At 45.9% G+C, this 27,785-nt stretch overlaps 1 protein-coding gene across 12 annotated transcripts in view; it reads right to left on the reverse strand.

Annotated features, from left to right (window-relative positions):
* Positions 1–27,785, reverse strand: part of CACNA1A (calcium voltage-gated channel subunit alpha1 A) — a 379,358-nt gene that overhangs the window by 244,967 nt on the left and 106,606 nt on the right. For all 12 annotated transcript variants that reach the window (XM_027547946.1, XM_027547955.1, XM_027547945.1 and 9 more), the window contains exon 3: positions 8,212–8,505. In XM_027547946.1, the coding sequence (XP_027403747.1) occupies positions 8,212–8,505 (294 nt within the window). The remainder of the gene's footprint in view (positions 1–8,211; positions 8,506–27,785) is intronic.

A 27,785-nucleotide genomic window follows, 5' to 3' on the forward strand; every position in this document is an offset into this window, starting at 1 on the left:
TCACTAGTAGATCGATAGCGAGCCGGAAGCAGCTGAATAGCACAGGGAGCTCAGCTTGGTGCTCTTCGATGACCTAGAGGGCTGGGATGTGAGGGTGGGTGGGAGGCTCAGGAAGGAGGGGATATATGTATACCTATAGCTGATTCACATTGTTGTCCAGCAGAAACCAGCGCAACACTGCAATGCAATTATCCTCCAGTTAAAAAGAAAAACTCAACAGTAGGGCCACCAAAGTCCTTGTTAGCCCCAAACTGCTGGGCTTTTCAAGATGTTAAAACCAGGACAGGGCCAGGCAAACAGGGACATCTGGTCACCCTACCCAGACAAGGACTAACGCCCGGTGGTTTTTGAACACCTGGATTCCTCTCCTGGAATGTTCCTTGTCTTCCTCTATGCTCCCAGGAAGTGAGGGAGAAGGGAGAAAGAAGAAAGACAGAAACTGTTGGGGAAGGGAAGGGGATGTAATCTAACAGCAAAGCTGAGCAGGGGTCTACTGCTCAACTCTCAGGAGTCGCCCAGGACGGCCACAGCAACTGTCCTAGGCCTGCGGTCTCCATCCTGCGTCGGACCCTTTGGCTCAGAAGAAGGAGAAGGGGCGGGGCAGAGAAGCTAATTATACACTTTGAAACTCCCTCACCTTGTCACCCACAAAGGAAGGAACCAAGGGAGAGGAAGACAATTTTACCTCAGACCAAAGAGAATAGAAAAATAGGTCAAGTGGCCATGTATTTCTCCTCCCCGCCCACAACTTAAAGCTTCCAGAGAGAAAGGAGAACGCAAATGGGCTTCCAAAGGGGAAAGGGGGAGGGGAGGGATAAATTAAGGCTTTGGGATTGAGATAAACAGACCACTATATAAAAAATAGGCAAACAGCAAGGACCTGCTGTACAGCCCAGGGAACTGTATTCAATAGTTTATAATAATCTATAAGGGAAAAGACTCTGAAAAAAAATACATATGCATAACTGAATCTTAAAGCTTTAAGCTGTATATCTGAAACTAACAACATTGTAAATCAATTGTATTTCAATTTAAAAGAAAAGGGTGCACGCTCAGATTAATAAATCCAAACCAGCCAGTCAACAGAGGGGCCCTTCTCTCCCACTCATACCCAGAGAGCCTGGTTTCTCGACAACGTTTCCAAAATAGAACGTAAGGAGAAGAAAGTACTCTCCAATGTGATGGTTCATGCATTTTGGAGCTTTCTCCGTAACAGGAAACTGGGCTGAGCATTTCTCATGCCTGATCCCCTGTGACCTCCTCGAGAGTCTGCCCAGGAACATGAACTCAGAAGCAATATCCTCATCAACTGCATGAGGAAACCGAGGCTCTGATGCTCAAGGCCGCTCGTGAGTCATCTGAACCCAGGCCTGGCTGACCTAAAGCTCACAGTGCTCTCCCTCACCTCTGTTATATTTCACGGTACCACCTGCATCCTTTTATGAGGAGCTGAGTTAGCATCCCTGGAAATGTATAAACTGGGGTTTCAGGATGAACGATAGACCCCATATCTCTGGACTGATTCCACCTTCCTAGCGGTGCCTTCCATTGTTGAAGGACTGCATGTGTGTGCTTGCTACTGGGCGAGCAATGGGGCGGGGTGTCCATAAGCTCCAGGTACCCAACAGATATCAAGCCTGAATATTCACTGGAAAGGGACTGATGCTGAAGCGCCGATACTTTGGCCACCTGAAGTGAAGAGCCAACTCACTGGAAAAGACTCTGATGCTGGGAAAGATTGAGAGCAAGAGGAGAAGGGGGTGGCAGAGGATGAGATGGCTGGACAGCCTCACTGACTGAGTGGACATGAATTCGAGCAAACTCCGGGAGATAGTGCAGGACAGGGAAGTCTGGCGTGCTATACAGTCCATGGGGTCACAAAGAGTCAGACATGACTTAGCTACCGAACAACAACCCAACAGATGTCCCCTCAAAAGCCCCAGGGGAAGACTCCACTCTCAAGGGGCCACTGCTCCCCGATTTCTCTAGCACTAACACTTCAGAGATCTTCTTTGGTCTATTAACTTCATGTATACACATGCCTCCCATCATCCCACCATCCGAACCTAAAACCCACTGAAAACCTAAAACGTGGGTACACAGGTGAATCAGATCCCTATAATTTGGAAAATGGGTAAAGAGGGACATTTTTGTCATTCATTGGACAAACATTTATGGAGTACCTACTTTGTGCCAAATGTGCTGGGGTGGCAGTGGGGAAAAGGGTGGTGGGCAAAGGTCTCACAGCCTCAGAGGTCGACTTTTTATTGCCGAGGCACTGAACCAAAGCACCCCTCTCCATCAGAGACCTTCTTCTGCCACACTGGAGATCCCACTCCATTGCTAGACTTCAAACCAGAGCAGGCACATAGCTTCATATGACATCCTCACCCCTTCTAATTTTTCCGACTGGCACTTACTGCTATCACTTCTGCTACTCTCCACACATCCACAACCCTTTATGCTAAACCCTTGAGGCCAGACGCACTTTGGAGCTTAGAACACGCTGCTTTTAAAGGGATCACAGGATGGGAATGCAAAATGGCACAACCACTTTGGAAAACAGTTTGGCATTCTCTTACAAAGCTAAACACATTCTTACCACATAACCCAGCAAACCTACTCCTGGGTATTTATCTGAGAAATAAAATGTACATTCCCAAATGTTCCCACTAAAACCCATCTACCAATGTTTGTAGCAGCTCTATTCATAATCGCCCAAACTGGAAACACCCAAAATGTCCTGGGAAATGGAAGAATGCACTCTGCTCCAACCATCCCATGGAATACGACTCAGCACTCAAAAGAATGAATAAATGATACACACAACAACATGAGTGAATCTCAAAGGCTGCGTCCTGTCTGATTCTATTTATATGACCTCCTAAAAAAGGCAAAACTGTAAGGATATAAAGAGTCTTCTCAGATAGCTCAGTGGTAAAGAATCCGCCTGCCAATGCAGAAGCCTCAATCCCTGGATTGAGAAGATCCTCTGGAGAAGGAAATGGCAACCCACTCCAGTATACTTGCCTAGGAAATCCCATGGACAGAAGAACCTGGTGGTCTACAGTCCATGGGGTCGAAAAGAGTCGGACACAACTTTGTGACTAGACAACAGCAATAAGGATGGAAAAAAGATCAGGGCTTGCATAGTGGGATGCTGACTCAGAGAGGACCAGGGGATATTCTAGGTTGATGAAATTATTCCCTATTTTGATTCTGGTGTTGGCTACATGACTGCATGCATCTGTCAAAACTCAGAACTATATGCTTAAAAGGGTGAATTTCACTGGAAGTAATTTATATTGAATACTTCAATAAACCCGGTTTTTGAGAAAAAGGAAAAAAAAAAAAGGATGCATCTATGATGTGACCTGGATACTCCAACTATAACTTGTGGACAAACAGCATGGTCAATCCCTGGAGGCTTGTTAGAAAAGACCCCACCCCAGTGACTTCATGGTGCAATGGTAGCCTGTCTGACTCCAGCGTGCGTGCTAAGTTGCTACAGTTGTGTCTGACTCTGTGACCCCATGGACTGTAGCCCACCAGGCTCCTCCGTCCATGGGATTCTCCAGGTGAGAATACTGGAGTGGGTTGTCATGCCCTCCTCCAGGGGAATCTTCCTGACCCAGGGATGGAACCCACGTCTCTTATGTCTCCTGTACTGGCAGGTGAGTTCTTCACCATTGAGTCACCTGGGAAGCCCCATCTGACTTCAAACCCCACTCCAAACTTGCTGGACAAAACTCACCATTTTAACAAGGCAATCCTCACACTCGGTTAAGTCTAGAAAGTACTACAATGTATATAAATAACACTTGCAGTGGGATGGCTGGAGCAGCACCCCAGAATCAAGCATACCTACCATTTCTTCAGTAAAATATACCAAAATGCACACCACGCTAAGTCGCTTCAGTCATGTCCAACTCTTTTCAACCCTATGGACTGAAGCCTGCCAGGCTCCTCTGCCCATGGGATTCTCTAGGCAAGAATACTGGAGTGGGTTGCCATATCTTCCTCCAAGGGATCTTCCCAATCCAGGGAGTGAATCTGCACCTCCATGCCTCCTGCATTGGCAGGTGGGTTCTTTACCACTAGCACCATCTGGGAAGCCCAAAATGCACACCAAGTAGGATCAATGAAGACCGTAAATTAAGAGTAGACATTGGGGTCAGCTCCAGGTAGGTTTTTAACTCCTCAATGAGCTGATCTTTTATTTGTCAGCATTTGGGGATTGTGGAGGGGGAAAAAAAAATCCCAAGGGAAAAGTCACACTAATATCTACTCCACAGAGTTTTGCTCTTCTGGAAATATCTGCCACACTGATCTAGGAGAAGAATCAGATAGCCATTCTCCCTTGCCCTTCTAGCACAATCTACTTTTCTGAGTGGGCCAAGGCTCTGATAATATGCTCCAACATCTCCCAGGGCGTCGACGTCTGCTTCCGATACAGAACATTCCTCTTTAGAGAGTTTTTTATTAAAAAAAAAAAAGTGGGCATCTGATGTGAGGGCACTCTGGGTTTCTCACTGAGATTCCCGAAAATAAAGGGTGAAAACCTGGGATCCTGCATGTGCTTCAGGAGAAGGAGCAGGATAAGACAGAGACCAGAGTCTGCGGCTCTTGCCATGGCCCACATTCCTACACAGTGCTCAGGGGATGATCTGCTGGCATCAGCAGGGCTGGAGGAAGATGACATTCACACTGGCGCCGGGAAGAGCGTCAGGAGTGAGTGGCATTAAATGGGGGCTTGAGGAAGGTTGACAGATGCACCTTATTGAGCTGACAGATTTGAGCTCTTTAGAAGTCATCATCAGAGCCCGTCACAGCCATATTTAAATCAGCCTTCCCATCCACGAGAACACGGAACCCAGGTGTGTGGTCCAGACAGCTCTGCTGACTGGACTCCTTCTAGAGTGAAGGAAACCAATGGAAACCCGAACATCAAAGATTTCCATGTGGGTTTTCTGACTTAGGAAAAGAAAAATGAAATTCCTGAGAATCTCTTTAAATCTGCTGGCTTCAAGCTGAAGCTGCCGAGGACAGTGGGGTGCGGAAATGGAGCTTGGGGCGGGGTGGTGGATCACAGTGGCAAAGTGCCCATGAGCATGGAGAATGCAAGGTTGCACCCTCCGCCAGCGTACCATGCTGGAATTTGCATATGGAGGTAACGCTTAGGCCCTAGGAGCCCACAGCCAAGTTCATGGGATGCGTAATGACTCCTCCTTCACATGACAGTGAGAAATCTGCTTTGCCCACTCACCTGCGACCCTCAGTAAATGCTACTTCCAAGTACACGTCATCCGCTATTAGGTACAAACTCAAAGAGAAACGCCTTCCCCACAAAGTTCCACCAAAGACACACACAAGAATGATCCCAGCACCACAGTCTGGAAATTACTCAAATGGCCCTCAACCATAGAACGGAGAGCTACACTGCAGAGAGTCAACAATAAAGTAGCACACAGTGTTGAGAAGGAAAACCAACAATGACCTGAAGTGACATGGATCCATCTCACAGACAGATTGTTGAGCGGGGAAAAAAAAAAAGCCAGACACAGAGGAACACAGCCTCTGACTCCATTTCCAGGAGGCTTAAAAGGAGTCCAAATGAACCCATGGGGTCAGAAGTCGGGGTAGCGGTAACCCTTGTAGGGGGATTAACTGGAAGGGGGCAGGAGGGGACTTTTGGGGAGCTGGTCACTTTCTTTTCCTTGGCCCAGATGCTAATGGCATGAATGTTCACTTACTAAGCTGGACTTGACTTGGGTACTTTCCTCTCTCTATATAAACACAGGGAAATATATACATATATGTAAGTCATTACTTTTAAAGTTCTAAATAAGTACTTAAACACATTTTTGAATGGCAGAAATATTTGGATACTCAAGTCAATGTTCTGCCCCGGTACCCTGACTCCTCATGTTTCCATACATCCCGTCTCTTTGCACTGGCCCAGATTTCCTTACCCAGCCCCCATCTCTCTGTCCCCTCCCCTCTCATCCTTTCTCCTTCCCCCCCGCTCCTCCCCAGAAAGCTCAGTCCTGGATGATTCTGCTTGGGGACAGATTAGGGGAGTGGAGAGCTCTCCCCTTTGACCCTTTGATGTCTGTGCCTCGGGCCCAGAGAGTGAACAGAAACTGACAGCAAACAGCAAAATGCACAAACTCATCACGAAGCTCCTGAGAGCATGAAAGCCAGAGAAAACCTCTCAAGGACCGAATGCTCCCAGGTCACCTGCATCTCTCTTTTAAGATTCCTCCTTCCAAAGGACTGTTGCCATCCCCTCCCCAACAGTCCTCTGATCTGCAGGATTCAAGCTGGACTGGGGTGAGCTAAGGACACATTTGGACTCCCACCTTCTTCCTTTCCTCTTAGAAGACTCTAAATACAGGCTCCGGAAGGCAATCTAAAACCATTTTCAACCCGGAAACCTGTCAGCCCAGTGAATCCTTCCTGGGCACCTCCGACTTATCTGATCCTGCACACACTGACATCTTGCCATTCTCTGTGCCCTCCTACTCCTCCAGGGATTGAGAGGAGACAGGCAGAGTGAATACAAGACGCCGGACCATTTCAACAGATCATCACAAGGTTGAAACTTGGGAGGCAAAGACCTGGCTCCTGCCTGGGGCACCCATCAAAATGACATCATGATTAGTGGTACACCCCTCCCAAAAGACAGCCGCTGAACCTCTGAATTTTCACCACCCTCCAAGTAGACTGTTCACACACACTCCAAAAGCTCAGAGCCCTCTGTTGCAGTTTCGGCGCCCAGAAGCCCAAATCCTGCTCAAAGTGGATCCACCAGCCAACATGTTCCTCCAATAAGCAACCCCAGGACCACCCAGGGCTCAGCCTTGTAGGGTGTATAACAGTCAAAACCATATGCAAAGAGGATGGGGGGGCTCATCAGTGAAGCCCAGGGACCCAGCCAGTCCTGTTCATTTTTACACTGAGGGCAGCCAGTTGGAACCCAGCCGAGGAGCGGCACACTTGGGCACGGCACGGTGTCCGGCCAGCCTGGGGAGCAGGGTGCATTCCCCCGACTTGGAATCTGGGTCATGCTTAGATAACTGCTAGAATGCCCGACTAATTACCCATCCTTGCCTGCCTACATCTCAACAGATGTTAAGCCCTCCTCAAGGTTTATTTCAAGCAGGCACGAATTTAAAGAAACACGGGGGGATCTGCATTTTAATAGCATCTCCACAGAGGGAAATCTGGACTCCACCTTCTTCCTCTGGAGCTTTAATTTAAAAAAAAAAAAAAAAGGCATTTACCTGCCCGAGATGTCCACATGGAGGCTGACTCTCCTGGTGTCCCCTCCTGGGTCTCTAGGGTGGAAGAAGCCGATTCCAACCCAAGGCCTGACACGGCACCCCAGGAAGGACCTGGCACCTCATTTTCTCTTGTCCTGTCTTTCTTATGGAAGTGGCCCATCCTGGGTCTTTCAGGTCAGGGCCCCAGATGGGGCAAACTGGGATGTATCCTACACCCCGAAAGATGATGAGATCCCTAATCAGTGGCAGAAGGCAATGGAACCTGCAGACATGGGGGAGAATAAATGCCCCTCATCCCTTCCCAGCCAGCGGCCCACTAGGGAATATTCATTCTGGCCAGTGCTGGCCCCTCCGTATGAAGGCCATATGCTCTCATACTGGCTCTTGGCCCTGGGAGCCCCTAGGTCCCCTCCTTGAGAGGGCGGCCCCCAACCTCGGGGCCAGCAGAGGTGGAGAGGCCTGAGAGCTGAGACTGGGCCCGGCTCTAGAGATAACCGTGGACTCTGGTGAGGGGCGGCTAGGGAAACCCAGCCAAGGCCTTCCCCCGCCCCGGTCCTTCCCCTGCCCCGGCCAGAGCACCCAGGCCCTGGCCGGGTCCATGCTCATTTCGGAGAACTCTGACCCACCCGGAACTGGCTCTAAAGGCCCCTGTACGACCCCCAGGGCCCAGCCCTCCTTCCGAAATCGGTCCTTAGAAGGAATCCACTCCCCCTGGCACCCCCCAACCCCAAGCCTGCACAGTAGCTCAACCCAGATCGGGGTGGAGAGACGCTCCGCACTCCTCCCTGGTGCCCCCTCTCCCACCCCCTGGAAGACCCCCCCCACCACCACCTCCCATCAACCCCCGGGTCTCTCTCCCAGCCTGGAAGAGGGGAAGCGGAGGGAGGGGGAGGCGCAGCTGCCGGGGGTTCGGGGCAAAGGATATGGCCATTCGGTGATCTTTTTGGCGTATTTTCTCACCACGTTGTCCTCGCTGAAGAGGAATAGAGACCGGTTGACCGTGAGGCAGTTCTGTCGGACGGGGATGGGGTTGTAGAGGGCCATGGTCCGCGCTCTCTGCGCCATTGACTGCTTGTACATCCTTTGCGCCCCGGGCTGCCCGCCCTGCCGGCTGCCCCCGGCTCCTCGCCCGCCTCCGGCGCCCACGACCACCCCGGCGGCTGCCCCGGAGCCTCCTCCCCCGTAGCGGGCCGGCATCTCGTCTCCGAAGCGGGCCATTCTGCAAAGAGCAAAGGGCTCCGGGTTACGCTGCGGCGAACGATGCGGAAGGCGCCGCCGCCGCCGCCGATGCTGTGAAGACGGCGGCCGGAGCTGCGACTGCGGAGACGCTCCACGGCCCAGCCCATCGGGCGGCGGCGGCTCGGCGCCTCGGGTCGGGGGCTCACAAGGCGGCTGCCCGGCCCCAGCCGGGGATAGCAGCAGCTCGGGACATCTTCCTGGCTGACCCCGGAGAAGGAGGGGCTGGAGGAGGGTGCGGGGGCGGGGCGCGGGGGCCGGGGAAGGGGGGAGGGGAGAGAGAAGCGAGGCAAAAAATAACCGAGGAAGGAATCCAGGCAATCCCCAATCCACCCACTCCGGAAAAAAAAAAAAAGGGAGGGGGGGAAGGCAGTTTAAAAAAAAAAAAACGCACACCCCCTTTAAGACTCGAAGGATTTGCAAAGGACTCCCCCCGGGACGCAGTGGAAGCTTCAAATCCCCTCCGGGGTCCGGGTCAGGCTGGCATCTTGCAAAAGCAGTGCGCTCGGCCCATTAAAACAATTTTTATTTAAAAAAAAAAAAAGCAAGTCTTTCCTGGGGGGAAGGGGAAAGGCAGCCCCCAAATTAAAAAAGAAAAAAAAAAAAAAGAAGAAGAAAAAGAAACAACCCTTTCTGTTTTGAGTTCCTAGACCTTAAAAATGCTGAAAGATCTGTAGCCAAAAAATTAAATTAAGAGTATTAAGGGGAAAGGAAAGAAGGGGAAGGGGGAGGGAAACACTCCGAAGAGGTCTTAAGGAGTCTTGAAGCCGCAGGGTCCCGGTGATTTTTTTTCCTTCCTGAATCACCAGCGGCTGCCTCTTCTGCCCAAGGAGGAGTGTGAATGTGCGTGTGCGCGCAGCGTTTCACTCAACCGTGCCTCATCTTGGGGTTAAATTGCAGCAATGAAATCCTGAAAATTCCCAACAAGAGGGGGGAAAAAAAAAAAAACGAGAGAGAGAGCGCGAGAGGGGGAGAGGGATGCGCGGTTCTCTTAGCCGCTCAATAGCTGCTCCGGATGCTGCAATGCCTAGTGTCCACCACCCCTCTCCCCGCCCCAATGCCTCCTCCTCCTTCTTCTCTAGATTTTGCTAAAATAAGACTGGTGTGGAAGGATGGCGGGGGGAAGAGGAAAGAAGTGGGGGAAACGGGCGCAAAGGTCTGAACCACTGGCCAGCGAAGCTCCAAAGAGGAGCGTTTGATGAGTTTAACCGGAGAAAGACCCACCCCAAGTGGGGGACACATGATGGCCTGCGACCAATCGCGGAGGCGCGAGGGGACCTGGCTCCGCGGAGTTTTGTGGGGGAGAGAGGGGACAGCCGGATGGTCGGGTGGCAAGGGGGAAGTTGGGACGAGAGATTTCTCCTCCATTGGGAGGAAACCTTGTTTTCCAACGGGTTCCATTTCGGTTGCAGACAGCCGGACGCTCCCAGCATCTTGCAAGGAGAAGGAGGGAGGAAGAAACTTACAGACAGAGAAGGATGGAAATGCAAGTCTAGGGTCCTCTACCCAAATTTGCTCTATTTAGCAATACACCAATTTGAAAAACGGGGAGCATGGTTTGATGATACTTCTGCGAAAGTTTCAAATCACCCAGGCCCTGCAAACTGGAATGAAATATTGACCCCTGTCTTCGGAAAGACCCTCAGGGGTGTCAAATCTGAATGGCCAGGAGCAGATAACTAACCAGGTCCTGCTTGGCTGGATAAAGGTCTGGCTTATGTGTGTCCCATGGTGTTTGCTTCCCTCCAGAGCCACTACAGGGCCTTTTTTATATTGTGAAACTGAAAACACACAGAAAAATACCCAGAGCATAAATACACAGTTTAAGAATTTGCTGTGAAACAAACACACATGAAACCAACACCCAAGTTCAGATGGAAAGGGCACCTTGCTGCCTCTCTGGAAACAGACATATACCCATTCTCCTCAGCAATGTAACCACATCCTGACTGTATGGTATTAATAACTTTGCTATTCTTTATACTTTTACTACTTTACTGTGCATTCCTAAACAATACAGTTCCACTTTGCATCTCCTTAGATTTTCTATGAGTATGTGTGTGTGTGCTACATCATTTCGGTCTTGTCTGACTCTTTTGCAACCCTAAGGACTGTTGCCTGCCAGGCTTCTCTGTCCATGGGATTCCCCAGGCCAGAATACTGGAGTGGGTTGCCATTTCCTTCTCCAGGGGATCTTCCCAATCCAGGGATCGAACCTGAGTCTTTTATGTCTCCTGCATTGGCCTTCAGGTTCTTTACCACTTGTGCTAGCTGGGAAGCCCCTTATATGAATATAATCATCAGTATATGCTCTATGATGTCTGATTTCTTTGGTTCAACATTATGTCTTTGACATAGAGAAGACTGTAGTTGCCAAGGTGGGTAGAGGGTAGGTGGCAAAGGGGAGGACTGTGAGTTTGGGATAAGTGTATGCAAACTATTATATACAGAATGGATGAACAAGATCCTACTGTATAGCACAGAGAACTATACAGTTCATAAACCATAATGGAAGAGAATATGAAAAAGAATGTATGTGTTTATATATACACACACACACACACACACATATATATATAAAACTGAATCACTTTGCTGTATGGCAGAAATTAACACAACATTGTAAATCAACTGTAATTCAATGAAATAAGATTTTTTAATTGTCTTTAAGATTCATCTACTTTTGTCACATGTAACTGCAACTGATCGCATTTTCACTGCTGTATAGTATTTCCGTGAAAGAATAGCCAGTATCTGTTTACCCATTATCTTCTTGGTACATATCTAAGTTGTTTCCAGTTGAGGCTCTTAAACAAATTCCTGCTTTGAGTAATCCTGGTTCCTATAAGTATACATTTCTATAGGAAGAGCCTTAAGCATGGAATTTCTGGGTCCCAAGTAGCATATCTTCAGATTTGTAATATGTCATTAAACTGTCTTCCAAAGTGGTTTCTTTCTACCAAGAAACCACTGAATTTTCACAAAAGCAATATATCAACTGGAAGGCAGGGGTGAGGGAGGAGAAAGGGAAGAGGATGAAGAAGATAAATATTTTTCCAAGCTTCAGCTGGTCGAATCCTAGTTAGTGCTCTCCCATCAGTATCTGTATCAGTATTGTATCAGATACTGTTTCAGTATCTCCAGGAGGAGAAGGGGACAACAGAGGATAAGATGGTTGGATGGCATCTCTGACTCGACGGACATGAGTTTGAGCAAGCTCCAGGAGTTGGTGTTAGACAGGGAAGCCTGGCACCCTGCAGTCCATGGGGTCAGAAAGAGTCAGATAGGACTGAGTGACTGAACTGAACTGAACATCAGTATTTGAGTTCATTCATTTGAAACACACTAGAAAAGGTGACTTTACATAAATTCTCCATTCTGTGCCTGTGGGTAAGACTTTACAGGTTGCTTGTAGCACTTTCGAGATTTTCTGTCTTGTCAAGGTATGGACAAAATGATTAAACCAAGAGTGATCAGAGTTGCAAGGAAATGGGTTGTGTAGGATTCTCAGTAAGCATTGAAGATTTTTCTACTTAATGTTTCAGAATTCAAAGGCAAATAGTTAATATGCACTGAGAAGTAATCTCACATGCACGGATGTAAATAGCCAGTCATATAAGAAGGCTGCACTGCAAAGCGAACTTATGCACATAATTTGTTACGATGGACTTTTCTGAGAAGACAGTTGAGTTTCATAGCATAAGCATTACTACAGGGATTTCTAAAGATCCCAGAGCTTTTCAGAAAAGAGTTAACTCCTCACTGGGAAAGTCCTTACTAAGATGAAGCATCTACAAGTCTTCATAGAAGTCCCACTTTACAGATGGAAATACTGAGGCTAAGAGAGAATTTTAAAATATGCCCAGGTCACTAATGGGTCTGAAACTACTTCTGCCTCTATTGGGTGGAGAGAATTTGATAGAAACACTTTGGAAAACTGGCCATTTTTTCCAATGCTGAACATCTGAATACCCTGTGACCCAGGATTGGCACTCCTGGGTATATACGCAAGAGGAATGAGGATGTACGTGGATGTAAGTCCACTCCCTGGGATGTGAATAGCATCATTTTCATACTAGTTAAAGACTGGAAACTTCCCAAATGTCTACCAATAGCAGAATAGGTCAATGCACTGTGGAGTGTTTGCACAAGGAGCCCTCTGCAGCAATAATGACCAGTTGGCAGCCACACACAAGTGCTTGGATGAGTCTCACACACACCATTTTGTGCCAGAGGAGCCAAGAGTACAATAGAACATGGTGTGGAACCTCTGTTATATAAAGTTCAAAATGGGCACAATGAATCCATGCTGTTAGAAGTCAAAGTAGTAGTCACTCTGGAGGGCTGGGGAGAAACTGGCACAAGGGGTGCCTTCTGGAAGCTTCTTGATCTGAGTGGTAATGATATGGGTGTATTCACTTTGTAAATACTGTGCATTTGGTAAGATTTCATTAAGCTGCACCTATGAGTTGTATGGTTTTCTATGTGTCCTCCAGCTCAATAGAAAATGTTTGGAATGCTTCTGAATGTAGATTTCAGGGAGCACTACTCATTATAGTGATCTGTGATAGTTCTCCTTGTGGACTTGAACTACGAAGTCCTACAACAAACTTTGGCAGCCTTTTCAACCAGAAGACAAAGAGAAATCTTCCTAGATGCCCTGACCCAAGTCTAGACAGGAAACAAGCTGGCTGCTTGTCAGAACTGCCTGCAAAGTGTTGTAAAACTTTTGAGTCCTGGGCCTTCCTTCTGCCCTGACTTTCATTCAGCCAGTCTATAGGGGTACATCTAGGTTTGCTAATCACTGCTCTGGAACATACAAACTTACTATTCCTATCTTGCCATTATCTAGAGTTATCAAAGCAAAGAGGAACTAAAGAGCCTCTTGATGAAAGTGAAAGAGGAGAGTGAAAAAGCTGGCTTAAAACTCACTGTTCAAAAAACTAAGATCATGGTATCCAGTCCTATCACTTCATGGCAAATAGATGGGGAAAAAAGTAGAAACAGTGACAGACTTTATTTTCTTGGACTCCAAAATCACAGCAGATGATGACTGCAGCCATGAAATTAAAAGACACTTGCTCCTTGGAAGACAAGCTATGACAAACCTAGACATCATATTAAAAAGCAGAGACCATCACTTTGCTGACAAAAGTCTATATAGTCAAAGCTATGGTTTTTCCAGTAGTCATGCAGGGATGTGAGAATTGGACCATAAAGAAAGCTGAGCACCAAAGAGTTGATGCTTTTGAACTGTGGTGTTGGAGAAGACTCTTGAGAGTCCCTTGGACTGCAAGGAGATCCAACCAGTCCATTCTAAAGGAGATCAGTCCTGGGTGTTCACTGGAAGGACTGATGCTGAAGATGAAACTCCGATACTTTGGTCACCTGATGTGAAGAGCTGACTCATTGGAAAAGACCCTGATGCTGGGAAAGATTGAGAGCAGGAGGAGAAGGGGGTGACCGAGGATGAGATGGTTAGATAGCATTACTGACTGAATGGACATGAATTTGAACAAACTCTGGGAGATGGTGAGGGACAGGAAAGCCTGGTGTGCAGCAGTTCATGGGGTTGCAAAGAGTCAGACATGGCTTAGTGATTGAACAATAAGAATTATCAATGGTGGCAATGCTGGCATTTTTGATGTAACAGTTTTTGGCATTCACGTGTCTGGTACATCCTGGGCTGTTCAGCACCCCTGGCATATGTCCAATGTAGGGTCAGTGGCATCCCAGTCTTGTGAAAAGCAAAAATACCCCCACTCATTTCCAAATCTACCCTCCCCCTGTCAAAGTGGCAGAAGAGTCTATGCTTTCATCTCACCAGATGGTATTCCCAAAGCTTGCTCAACTCTAAAGTTTGACATGGTGGAGTTCCTCTCTCTTTCCTCAGAAACTTCCAAAGTCTTTCAACCCTCTCAATTGCTCTATTTCCCTTTTCTGGAAAGAACTCAACTCACATACGCTAAAGTGTGACAGGGATCTAATGGGTTCACTTTTCAAAGACCAAAAATTTCTATATAGCCAAAGGAATGAATCTCTAATATTGGAATCTTACATACCATCCAGCAAATGGAAGTGAATGGGCAAGAAATCATCATAGACTCCTCAAATTAGTGCAGTAGGTAGTTCCTTGTCCTCTTTCCACCATTAATCCAAATTAGTAAACACTGACCCAGTAGAAAGATTTAGAAACTCATTAGCATTGCAGACAGAAGCAGTTTAATAGTGGGCCTCTAAAAATCAGTCTTAGCCACTGGTTCTAATCTTTAACACATTTGCAAGCTGGAGACTTAATTTATCAATCAGCAGCAGCACTACCAGACTGGCTTTGAGAATTATATTCAATTGAACAGTGCAGGCATCTCTGAAATAAATGCCCTAAATAAATAACTGCAAATTGCATTCATTTGGCTGCTAAAACAATTATCAACTAATCCAGTCATTTTGAGTTGCAAGAATGGATCAGCCAAAAGACATTTGGTCTCCAACTTCTGGTCTGGATACTCATTGGGAGTGAGTACCAAGATCTTTGGGAGTTGAAGGGTAAAAACACAAAACCCAAATCTGATAATCTAGACATTTCCAGGTCATGATATAGGCAGTCAAGAGTGAATCCAGAGATGAAATATGGCTGTCACTCCAGGCATAACATTGCATAGCAGTATTTCCAAAAACAAATGAGATAGAGTCAAATTCTGGATGCAGACTCAGGTAAAAATCATAGCTCTAACACTTCCTAGCTGTGAGCTCTTGGAAAAGTGCTTAACCTCTCTGAACCTCAGTTTCTTTGTGTAAAATGGAGACATGACACCTTGCACCACAGATTACTGTAAGGATTAATTAAGACCAAGCCAGTAAGCATGCACAATGACTAATATATAATAAGCAATCCAAGAATGATGGTAAATAGATTTTTTTTTAAATCACCAGAGTCTGGAGAGATTGTCCATGTTCATGGATAGGAAAACTCGACACTAATAAAAGACAGTTATCCAAAATACTAAAAGAATTCTTAAGACTCAACAGTAAGAACACAAACCTGATTTTTAAATGGGTCAAAGATCTCAAAGGACACCTTGCCAAAGAAGATATACAAATGGCAGATAAGCATGTGAAAAAATTCCCCACCTGGTAGGTCATCATGGAAATGCAACCTAAAGCAATGAGACACTGCTACAGACTTATCAGAATGGCTAAAATCCAAAACCCTGACGGCACCAGACACTGGTGAGGATGTGGAGCGACAGGTACTTTCACTCACTGCTGGCAGGAATGCCAGTGGTCCAGCTACTTTGGTTTCTTAGAAAACTAAACTCACTCTTGTCATACAATCCAGCAACAGCCCTACTTGGTATTTACCCAAAGGAGTTGAAAACTATGTCCATACAAAAACCCGCACACAGTTGCTCATATCAGCTTTATTCATAATTGCCAAAACTTGGAAGAACCAAGACATCCATCAGTACATGAGTGGATAAACTGTGGTATATCCAGACAATGGAATGTTGCATGCATGCGTGTGTGGTCAGTCACTTCAGTCATGTCCAACTCTGCAATCCCGTGGACTATAGCCCACCAGACTCCTCCGTCCATGGGATTCTCCAGGCAAGAATACTGGAGTGGATTGCCACGCCCTCCTCCTCCAGGGAATCTTCCTGACCCAGGGATCAAACCCACATCTCCTGCATTGCTGGCAGATTCTTTACCCACTGAGCCACCTGGGAAGCCCCAATGTAATATCATTCAGTGTTAAAAGAAATGAGTTATCCAAGCCATGAAAAGATATGGTTGAAACTTAAATTCATATTACCAAGATAAGAGGCTGTGCATATTGTATGATTCTAACTATACAACATTCCGGAGAAGGCAATGGCACCCCACTCCAGTACTTCTTGCCTGGAAAATCCCATGGATGGAGGAGCCTGGTAGGCTGCAGTCCATGGGGTCGCTGAGGGTTGGACACGACTGAGCGACTTCACTTTCACTTTTCACTTTCATGCATTGGAGAAGGAAATGGCAACCCACTCCAGTGTTCTTGCCTGGAGAATCCCAGGGACGGGGGAGCCTGGTGGGCTGCCGTCTATGGGGTCGCACAGAGTTGGGCACGACTGAAGTGACTTAGCAGCATACAACATTCTGGAAAAGGCAAAGCTGTGGAGACAGTAAAAAGATCAGTGGTTGTCAGGGGTTAGGGTAGAGGGAGGGATGCATAGGTGGATCACAGAGGAATTTTAAGGCAGTAAATTACTCAGTATGAGACTATAGAGGTCCAAATCCATAAATGTACATACCAGAGTGAACCTTAACTATAGACTTTGGTTATAAAGTGTCCATACATTGTACATACATTTGTTATACCATGTACTACATTGACATGATATGTTAACGATGTGTCAATGTAGGTTCATCAATTGTAACAAATTCACTGCTCTGAAAGGGATGTTGATAATGGGGAGGGTTGGGGCAGGTACATTTGTTACAACTTGTAAACCAACAGAGTGCAATTCTATTAACTAAACTGTACACCTTTTTTTTTTTTTTCTCCCAGATTTCCCTGGTTTTCCCATTAATATCCTTTTCTGTTTCAGGATCTCATCTAGGATACCACATTCTTTTGCATCATCTTTTCTCCATAGTCCCCTTCTGGCCTGTGACAGTTTCTTTTCTTGTTTCTCAAAACTTTGATCATTTTTAGGAGTACTAGTCAGGCAGTATTTAAAATGTTTCTCAATTTGGGTTTGCCAGTTGTTTTCTCATGATTAGAATATGATGATGGATTTGGGGGAATAAGTCTAGAGAGATGAAATGATGTCCTCATTGCATCCTATCAGTGAGTCATGATGTCCAGGTGACTTATTACTATGATGTTGACCTTGATCCCTTGGTTAAAATGATCTCTATCAGGTTTCTCCACTGTCGAGTTACTATTTTTCCCTTTACCTAACCTACTCTTTGGGAATGATCACTAACCCCAGCCCACACTGGTTAGGAGTGAAAGTCGCTCAGTTGTGTCTGACTCTTTGTAACCCCATGGAATACGGTCCATGGAATTCTCCAGGCCAGAATACTGGAGTGACTAGCCTTTCCCTTCTCCAGGGGATCTTCCCAACCCAGGGATCGAACCCGGGTGTCCCGTGTTGCAGGCAGATTCTTTACCAGCTGAACCACAAGGGAAGCCCAACTGGTTAGGAGAGGGGAGATTAAGCTCCATCTCCTGGAGGGAAGTGTATTTACATATATTCTTTTTTTTTTTTTTTCAATTGAAGTATAGTTGATTTATATTATTGTGTTGACTCATTGGAAAAGACTCTGATGCTGGGAGGGATTGGGAGCAAGAGGAGAAGGGGACGACAGAGGATGAGATGGCTAGATGGCATCACTGACTCGATGGACGTGAGTCTCAGTGAACTCCTGGAGTTGGTGATGAACAGGGAGGCCTGTCGTGCTGCGATTCATGGGGTCGCAAAGAGTCGGACACGACTGAGCGACTGATCTGATCTGATTGTGTTAGTTTCAGGTGTATGGCACAGCAATTCACTTCTATGTGTATATACATATATAACTGAATATATATACTTTGGGCTTCCCAGGTGACTCAGTGGTAAAGAATCTGCCTGCCAATGCAGCAGCCGCAGGAGACTCAGGTTCAGTTCCTGGGTCAGGAAGATCTCCTGTAGGAGGAAATGGCAACCCACCCCAGTATTCTGCCAGGATAATCCCACGGACTGAGGAGGTTGGCGGGCTACAGTCCGTGGGGTCATAAAAGAGTCAGATGCGACTGAGCAACTGAGCCTGTACACATGCATATACTTCAGATTCGTTTCCCTTACAGTTCATTACAAAATTTTGAGTATAGTTCCCTATGCTACACAGTAGATCCTTGCTGACTATCTATTTTATACACAGTAGTACGTATATGTTAATCCCAACCTCCTGATTTAACCCTCCTCCCTACCTCCTTTTCCCCTTTCGCAACCATTAGTTTGCTTTCTACGTCTGTGAATCTATTTCTGTTTGGAAATAAATCTATTTGTACCTTTTTTTTTAGATTCAACATGTAAGTGATATCAAATGATATCTGTCTTTCTCTATCTGATTTACTTAGTATGATAATCTCTAGTTTCATCCATGTTGCTGTAAATAGAATTATGTCATTCAATTCTATGGCTGAATAATATTCCATTGTATGTATGTACTACATCTTTATCCATTCATCTGTCAATGAACATTTAGGTGGCTTCCGTGTTTTTGGCTGTTGTAAATAGTGCTGCAATGAACACTGGGGTGCACGTATCTTTTTGAATTATGGTTTTCTTTGGATATATGACCAGGAGTGGGATTTCAGGATCACATGGTAGCTATATTCTTTAGAATTCTTTTGTAAAAAAAAATTTGTCTCTTCTCCCATATTCAGTTACCCACTTATTTAATCTTTTATTTATATCAGTACAGACTCATATATTTATTTTTTCTTTGGATTATCCAAACTATGTTATTTATTTTGTTCCTTGAAATATTCCCGTTGGCCACTGGGAGTTCCTTCAGACTGGTTCCTGTGTTCCTTTGATGTGCTCCCATTTTTTTTTTTAAAGCTTCCTTACTTTCTGGCATCACAAGGCTCCGGGATCATCCCTCACTGCCATGCACTAGAATCAGCCATTTCTCCAAGGATCCCTGGTTCCTTTCATTGAAGAATGATATTTAGTGATCTCAGAGCTGGGTGCAATGCTGCATTTTTAGTTTTTATTTTGGTGGAAATTGTATGTAGAGGCAACTTGGCAATCCCCACAAAACTTACAAGAACTATTATAGATGAAAGTTCAAGGAGTAACAGATTTATACAGTTACTCCCCACAGATGATGGTTCATTTTAATGGTAAAAGTAGTAACTGTATTGCGGAGTGCCTTGGCAGATAAGCAATCGTTCAAAGAGCCACACCAGTGAGGGGGCCAATTGACTTCAAGTGGGTCTTGGTATGATGTATCAAGAAGGCTACAACATGACTTCTGGGGATTTCCTGCCATGAGTGTATCATTTGAATAAACTGAATTCCATCATGTTCAAAATGAGGGGCCTTCTACAAAATAGCTTTTCTGTAGTCTTTGAAACTGTTAATGTCAGGAAGCTCAAATAAAGACTGAGGAACTTCTCCAGACTAAAGGAGGCATGAGGACTGAATCTAACAAGGGAGTCAGGATCTTCTTTTGCTATAAAGGGTATTGTTGGGACAGCTGAAAAAGGTCTGTAGATTAAATAGAGTATCAATGCCAATTTCCTGATTTTGATCATTGTGCTGTGTTACAGAAGCAACTGCCCTTCAGAATACACTGAAGTATATAAGGTTGAAGGGCCATCATACCTATAAATTTTCCTCAATGGCTCAAGAGGAGAGAGAGAAAGAGAGGGAATAAAGTGGAAGTGGTGTATGTCAACATTTGGGGAACCTGGATGAAGAATGTACAGGAATTCTCACTACTGTGCTTGCAACTCTTTGGTGAGTCTGAAATTCTGTCAAAATAAAAAGTCAAAATAAATAAACAAGTGGCTACAAAAAGTTACATGTGTACAAGTTCCACTCATTCCTTCATGCATTTTGTTGAGCACCTGTTATGTGCCAGGTGGTTTTTCCAAGTGCAGAACAAGACAGACAAAAACCCTACCGTTGTGGGACTGGGTGGAAACAGGGGCGGGAAATGGAATAAAGAAGGAAAGTCATAGTTTGTCAGATGGTATTGAGTGCTGAGTAGGGCAGGGACTTTGCTGGTGGTCCAGTGGTTAAAAAATCTGCTCTCCAGTGCGTGGGATGTGGGTTCGATCCTTGGTCAGGGAACTAAGATCCCACTTCCACAGAGCAACTAAGTCTGCATAGCATGATTACTGAGCCTGAGTGCCAGAACAAAGGATCCCGCTTGCTGCAGCCAATAAACACATAAATAAATAAATATTTTTAAAAGGAGAAGAACACAGCAGGAAAGGGGAATAGAGAGTGCAGAAACTGGGAATTAGAATCAAAGAGGTCTTTGGGACACGTTATACAAAGCAGTGCAGACAATATATACTATCTGCTTCCCATAAGAATTTGTCAACTGAATATCACTTAAATTCGGATCTCTCAATGTAGAAGGCAGCTTCTGACAAGGCCTGTGATGATTCTTGCCTTTTGGTGTTCACACTCTTGTGCAACACCCTCCCCTTGAAAGTGGGACCTAGTAACTTTTTAAAAATTCTTTGCCTTTAAAATTTTTTTAAATATTTTTTTATACAAACAGGGCTTCCCTGGTGACTCAGATGGTAAAGAATCTGCCTGCAATTCGGGAGACTGGGTTCGATCCCTGGGTTGGGAAGATCTCCTGGAGCAGGGCATGGCAACCCACTCCAGTATTCTCGCCTGGAAAAATCCCCATAAACAGAGGAACCTGGTGGGCTACACTCCATGGGGTGGCAAAGAGTCAGACATGACTGAGCGACTAAGCACAGCACATACAACTTTTAAAGGTAACTTTCCATTTACAGATATTACAAAATATTGACTATTTCCCCCATTTTTTAAAATCATTTATTTATTTGGCTGCGCTGCGTCTTAACTGCAACACGCAGGGATTGAACCTGGGCCCCCTGCACTGTGAGTGTGGAGTCTTCAGCACTGGATCACCAGGGAAGTCCCTTCCCCTGTGGGGTACAATGCATCCTTGAGCCTGTCAGGGAGTCCCATTCCCCGACTCCTATGTTGCCCCTCCCCTCCCCCACTGATAACCACTAGTTCATTTTCCATATCTGTGAACCTAGTGACTCACTTTTAATGAATAAAAGATGAAAGCGTGATGGGACAGCACTTTTGAGATCAAGTTACAAAGCGACTGTGGTTTGCACATTACATGCCCTCTCTAGCTCTCTCTACTGCTTACTCTGAGGGAAGCCAGGTTCCATGCTGTGAGCTGCCTTATGGAGGGCCCCACATGGCCAAGAACCAAGAGCAGTGTCCAGAAAACATCTAGTGAGGAGCAGAGACCCTCAGTCTTGCAGCCCATGAGAAACTGAATTCTGTCAACTGTAACATGTTCATGCTGGGAAGGGAAGTCTTCCCCAGTTAAGCCTTCGGATGAAGATGAAGCCTCTACTGATACCTTGTTGGCAGCCTCATGAGAGACCCTGAAACAGAGGACCCTGGTTCCTGCCCCACAGAAACTGTAAGGTAATAAACGATTGCTCTTTTACTTTTTGTTTATTTCTGGCTGTGCTGGATCTTCCCTGCTGCAGGTACCTGTTAGTTGCAGTGAGTAGGGGCTACTCTCTAGCTGAAGCCCTTGGGCGTCTAACCGCAGTGGCTTCTCTTGTTGCAGAGCATGGGCTCTCGGGTGCACAGGCTTCAGTAATTCCAGTCCATGAGTTTAGTTGTCCATGGCACGTGGAATCTTCCTGGACTAGGGATCGAACCCATGTCCCCTGCATTGGCAGGTGGATTCTTAACCACCAGACCACCAGGGAAGTCCTAAATGATTGCTCTTTAAAGATGCTAAGTTTTGGATAATTGGTGACATAGCAAGAGAGAACTATCATATTGAAAGTGAAGTGAAAGTGTTAGTCTCTCAGTTGTGTCCAACTCTTTGTGACCCCATAGACTGCAGCCCACCAGGCTCCTCTGTCCATGGGATTTCCCAGGCAAGAATACTGGATCAGGTTGCCATTTCCTCCTCCAGGGGATCCCAACCCAGGGATGGAACCCGCATCTCCTGCATTGCAGGCAGATTCTTTACCGTCTGAGTCACCAGGGAAGTTTACCTTCTCATCCTAAAATTTAAAAAACTGTGTTTCTTCTTCAGGTTTCCAAAAGAAACTTATCCTCAGGCAGTGGCATTAGAGCTGTTCACCAGCTATATCCCTTTTTCCATATTCCAGCACATGATGAGATGGCATTCCTTGATCCCCTTGTGTTTGCTGAGGCCATGCAACTAGTTCTGGCTGTGAGCTCTTGGTGGGAAGGAAGTGGGTGGCTTCCAAGTTGGAGCATTTAGTGGCCAGTGTAAATCTCTCTGGTGCTGCAGTGACTAGCCTATTTTATGTGACTCTTATAATTAAACAAATGGAAAACCCAGCCCCCAGTTATACAAGCCACATTTCTAGAACTCAAAAACCACATGTGTCTCGTTGCTGTTGTTAAGTTGCTAAATCGTGTCTGATTCCTTGTGACCCCACGGACTGCAGCATGCCAGACTTCCCTGTCCTTCACTGTCTCCCAGAGTTTGCTCAGATTCGTGTCCATTGAGTCCGTGATGCTATCTAACCATCTCCTCCTCTGCCTCTCCCTTCTCCTTGCACCTTCAAACTTTCCTAGCATCAGGGTCTTTTCCAAGGAGTTGACTCTTCGTACATGTGTCTAGCGGCCATCTCACGGGACAGCACAATCGAGAACGTTTCCGGCACCTGTCTACACAGTTGGTGGGAATATAAATTGGTGCAACCACTAAAGAAAACAGTATGGTGGTTCTTTAAAAAAAACTGAAAATAGAGCTACCATATGATCCAGCAATCCCACTCCTGGGCATATATCCAGAAAAGAAGAAAACTCTAATTTGAAACGACACACGCACACCAGTGCTCACAGCAGCAGCACCCGCCAACCCCGGGACTCTGTCTTTCTCCCAAACTGAAATTCTGTGCCCATTACATACTGACTCTCCATTTCCCACTCTCACTTCAGTGCCTGGCAACCACCACTCTACTTTGTCTCTATGAATCTGACCACTCCAGCTCCCTGCCATGGTGGCATCATATAATACTTGTCCTTTTGTAACCGACCTGTTTCCCTTAGCATAAGGTCTCTAACATTCATCCATGTGTCAGAATTTCTTTCCTTTTTAAGGCTGAATAATATTTTATTGTCTAGATGGACCACATTTTGTTTATCCAACCATCCATTAATACACATTTGGGTCGCATCCACCTTTGGACTATTCTGCCCCATGCTGCTATGAACATGGGTATACCAGTAGCTCTTTGAGTCCCTGCTTTCAATTCTTTGAGGTATAGACTCAGAATGGGGACTGGTGGATCAAACGGTAATTTAATACTTCTTTTTTTTAAAAAAAATTTGTTTATTTTGGGGGGCTTCCCAGGTAGCATTAGTGGTAAAGAATCCGCCTGTCAATGCAGGAGAGTCAAGAGATGTGGGTTCTATCCCTGGGTTGGGAAGATTCCCTGGAGGAGGAAATGGCAACCCAGTCCAGCCTTCTTTGCCTGGAGAATCCCGTAGACAGAGGAGCCTGGCAGGCTACAGTCCATGGGGTCACAAAGAATCTGAGCAACTGAGCACCTCTTTATTTTTGGCTGCACTGAGTCTTTGTTGGTGCACTTGGGCTTTTTTGAGCTGTGGCAATCCAGGACTACTCTTCATTGTGGTGGGTGAGCTTCACATCACAGGGGCTTCTCCTGCTGTGGCATGAGGGCTTTAGAGTGTGCAGGCTTCAGCAGTTGAGGGGCATGGGCTTAACTGCCCGGTGGCATGTGGGTTCTTCCCAGACCGGGGCTGGAACCCATGTCCCCTACTTGGGCAGGCAGATTCTTAACCACTGGACCACCAGGGAAGTCCCTATGTTTCATTTTTTGAGGGATCCCAGTACCATTTTCCATAGTAGATGCAGAGTCCTTAGCTTTTAGAAGTACATATCAAAATATTTACAGATGAAATCACATGATGCCTGAGATTTGCTTTAACATGACCCAGGGTTATAGAGAAAATAAAAGGTTTGCTTTGATTTGCAGAGTAAGGTTATGCTAAAGGTTGTGATACAGTAACTAGATACGTCCTAAGCTGATAATTGTTGAAGACAGAAGATAGCACCGTGGAGGGCCATTATTCTATTCTCTCTTCTGTATATATCTGAGCTTTTCCAAAAGGAAAAAAAAGAGTTTCTTTTCATATAAAGTACTTGAAATAATCTTGATTCATATTGCAACAAGAACCTCACAATTATAGAAACAAAAGTACTAAGCTTACTATATTCTCAGGCAATTACAAATTATATTCAGCATCTAGCCCCTCTGGTAAGTCAGAAGCTTGATTAAATGCTTACTTATATATTCCTGTGTATCCTGAGAAGTTAGCAAGGGAAATTTAATCAAATGAACTACATCTGCTTATAGAAATTCCTGTCTCAGTTTTTCTTGAGAACTGAGCTGCTGCTGCTGCTGCTGCTAAGTCGCTTCAGTCGTGTCTGACTGTGCGACCCCATAGTCGGCAGCCCACCGGGCTCCCCCAGCCCTGGGATTCTCCAGGCAAGAACACTGGAGCAGGCTGCCATTTCCTTCTCCAAAGCATGAAAGTGAAAAGTGAAAGTGAAGTGGCTCAGTCGTGTCCAACTTTTCACGACCCCATGGACTGCAGCCCACCAGGCTCCTCTGTCCATGGGATTCTCCAGGCAAGAGTACTGGAGTGGGGTGCCATTGCCTTCTCCGTGAGAACTGAGCTAGATCCCCTCGATTTGCAAATTCATAAGTTTACCACACCCAGAGATAAAGTCACAGGTGGCAGAATAGAGCATGTCATTCCACCTGGAACACTTGAGAAAAATAATCAGCTTCATTTGCTCAGTTACTCATCCATTTGACAAATGAGTTTTTAAAAATATCTATTCTTTTTTAAAATTTTTATTGAAGTAGAGTTGATTTACAATGTTGTGTTAGTTTCAGGTGTACAGCAAAATTATTCAGATACATATGTGTGTATGTATGAATATACAGGAAAGTGAAATTGTCAGTCACTCAGTTGTGTCCAACTCTTTGTGATCCCATGAACTGTAGCTCACCAGGCTTGACTCCTCCGTCCATGGAGTTCTCCAAGCATAAATACTGAAGTGGGTTGCCATTTCCTTCTCCATGGGATCTTCCCGACCCAGGAATCAAACCTTGCTCTCCTGCACTGCAGGTGAATTCTTTACCGACTGAGCCACCAGGGATCCCCCTTGTGTGTGTGTGTGTGTATATATGCATATATTATTTTTCAGATTCTTTTCCATTATATATTACTAGAAGATTTTGAGTATAGTTCCTTGTACGATACAGTAGGTCCTGTTGTTTATCTATTTTGTATATGATAGTGTGTATATTTCAATCCCCAACTCTTAATTTATCCCTCTCCCCCTTTCCCATTCTATGTCTGTGAGCCTTTGATAAATGTTTATTGAGCGCCTATGCTTACAATGAGGCCTCACCCCCAGGCCCTGAGGATAGACACAGCCATGAATAGAACAAATAAGAAACTCATGTTTTAGGTCAGAGAAACAAGGAATAAGAGAACTTGGATAGCTCTAGCATGTGTCAAGTAGAGATCATTTTTATAAGAAAAATAGGAGCAGGCATGGGTCCAGCTAGAAAGGGGAAGGGGAATTATGTGGGAAAGACCTCTCTGTGAAGGTGACACTGAAGCAGCGACTGGAGGAGAGAAAGGGACAAAGATGCAGATACAGGGGGAGGAGTTTGCAGGCCGAGGAAGCGTCAACAGCAAAAGCTTGTGAAGACAGTGACTGGGGTGTTCAAAACAGGAGGCTCACATGGCCAGAGTGAAGAGGTGAGAGGGGATGAGATAAGGGAGGTGGAGGGAGCCCTGTTGGGGCTTTATTGTTTAAAAACGTAGCTGTTATCATGTAGCTTTGTTTACAATGTAGCTCCAATACTTTGGCCACCTGATGCAAACAGTTGACTCATTGGAAAAGGCCCTGATGCTGAAAGAGATGGAAGGCAGAAGGGGAAGAGGGTAACAAAGGATGAGATGGTTGGATGGCATCGCCGATTCAATGGACATGAACTTGGGCAAACTCCAGAGATGGTGAGGGACGGGGAAGACTGGCGTGCTGTGGTCCACGGGGTTTCGAAGAGTCAGACATGACTTGGCGATGGAACAACAAAGTTTATTATTTTTCAGGTATGGTGAAGACTGAGCGACTAAGCACAACGTACAGCATGATGAGGCCAAAAGATCAAGAGTCAACTGCCATTGAGTAAATAGCTTGTTTTACTCCAAGACCCCAAGAGAGGACTGCCCTGGTGGCCCAGTGACTAAGGTTCCATGCTCCCAGTGCAGAGGGACTGCCCTGGAGGTCTGTGCTCCCAGTTCAGGGGGCCTGTCGAGTTCAATTTCTGGTTAGGGAACTAGTTGCATGCCACAACTGGAAAAGAAAAAAAAAAAAGATCTCGCATGCCACAACGAAGATTGAAGGTCTGACATGCCACAACTAATACCTGGGGAAGCTAAATAAATAAATATTAAAAAAAAAAATCCCAAAATGGAGGTCGGGGAAGCACCAGGGCCGGTTGGTCAGGAGGCAATGACAGCAGGATGAGAAAGTGGACCAGAGACTTCACTGTAGCTTGGGCAGAAAGGAAAAGGTAAGTCAGGCTACGCAGGCTTAGGATTGGCTGGTGTTAGTAATGTTAGCAGGCTATGGGGCATAGGGGCTCTTCCTAGTTGTCTGGTACTTGCCTTGGGGTGATAAGGGCAGTGGTCTTGAATATGAGAGTCCGATAGAGGAGGTTGTTGGGGTGTAAGCTCTGGACTGGTGTGTTTGTATTTGAAATGCATGCTCATGGCTGAATCCTTTCCTGTCTCAGAGGATAGGCTAACCCTGGAAGAAGCAGTCCCTGCAGAGTTACCCAGATGCCAAAGCACTACATCAGACATGGTTAATACATTTATATTATGACATGTGCCCAGAAGACTTTTCCTCTTGTAAAGTCACTTCATGCCTCCTAAAGTGTTTTAAGTTCTGGAACCCCAAGGTCTTGCCTTTTATATAAAGTCTCCTCCAGTGGTTCAGTGGTAAAGAACCCACCTGCAATGCAGGAGATGTGACAGAAGCCACAGGTTTGATCCCTGGGTTGGGAAGATCCCCTGGAGAAGGAAACAGCAACCCACTCCAGTATTCTTGCCTGGAGAATTCCATGGACAGCCCATGGGGTTGCAAAAGAGTGGGACACGACTTAGCAACTAAACAACAAGGTCTTGCCTAACCTGTTCACTGCTACAGCCTCAGCAACTGAGAAAGGTCAAAATAAAAACACACTATCTTGGGACTTCCCTGGTGGTCCAGTGGCTGGGCTCCACACTCCCCACGTGTGTGTGTGGGGAGGGGTTAGGTTCCATCCCTGGTTGGGGAACTGGATCCCATATGTCCCAGCTATGGGATTCTGCATGCTGCAGCTAATGATCCCACATGCTCTAGCTAGAAGATTCCGAATGTCACAACTCTTAAAAAAAAGTTCCTGCA

The sequence above is a fragment of the Bos indicus x Bos taurus genome, chromosome 7, assembly GCF_003369695.1.
Source record: "Bos indicus x Bos taurus breed Angus x Brahman F1 hybrid chromosome 7, Bos_hybrid_MaternalHap_v2.0, whole genome shotgun sequence".
Classification (NCBI taxonomy): Eukaryota; Metazoa; Chordata; class Mammalia; order Artiodactyla; family Bovidae; genus Bos; species Bos indicus x Bos taurus.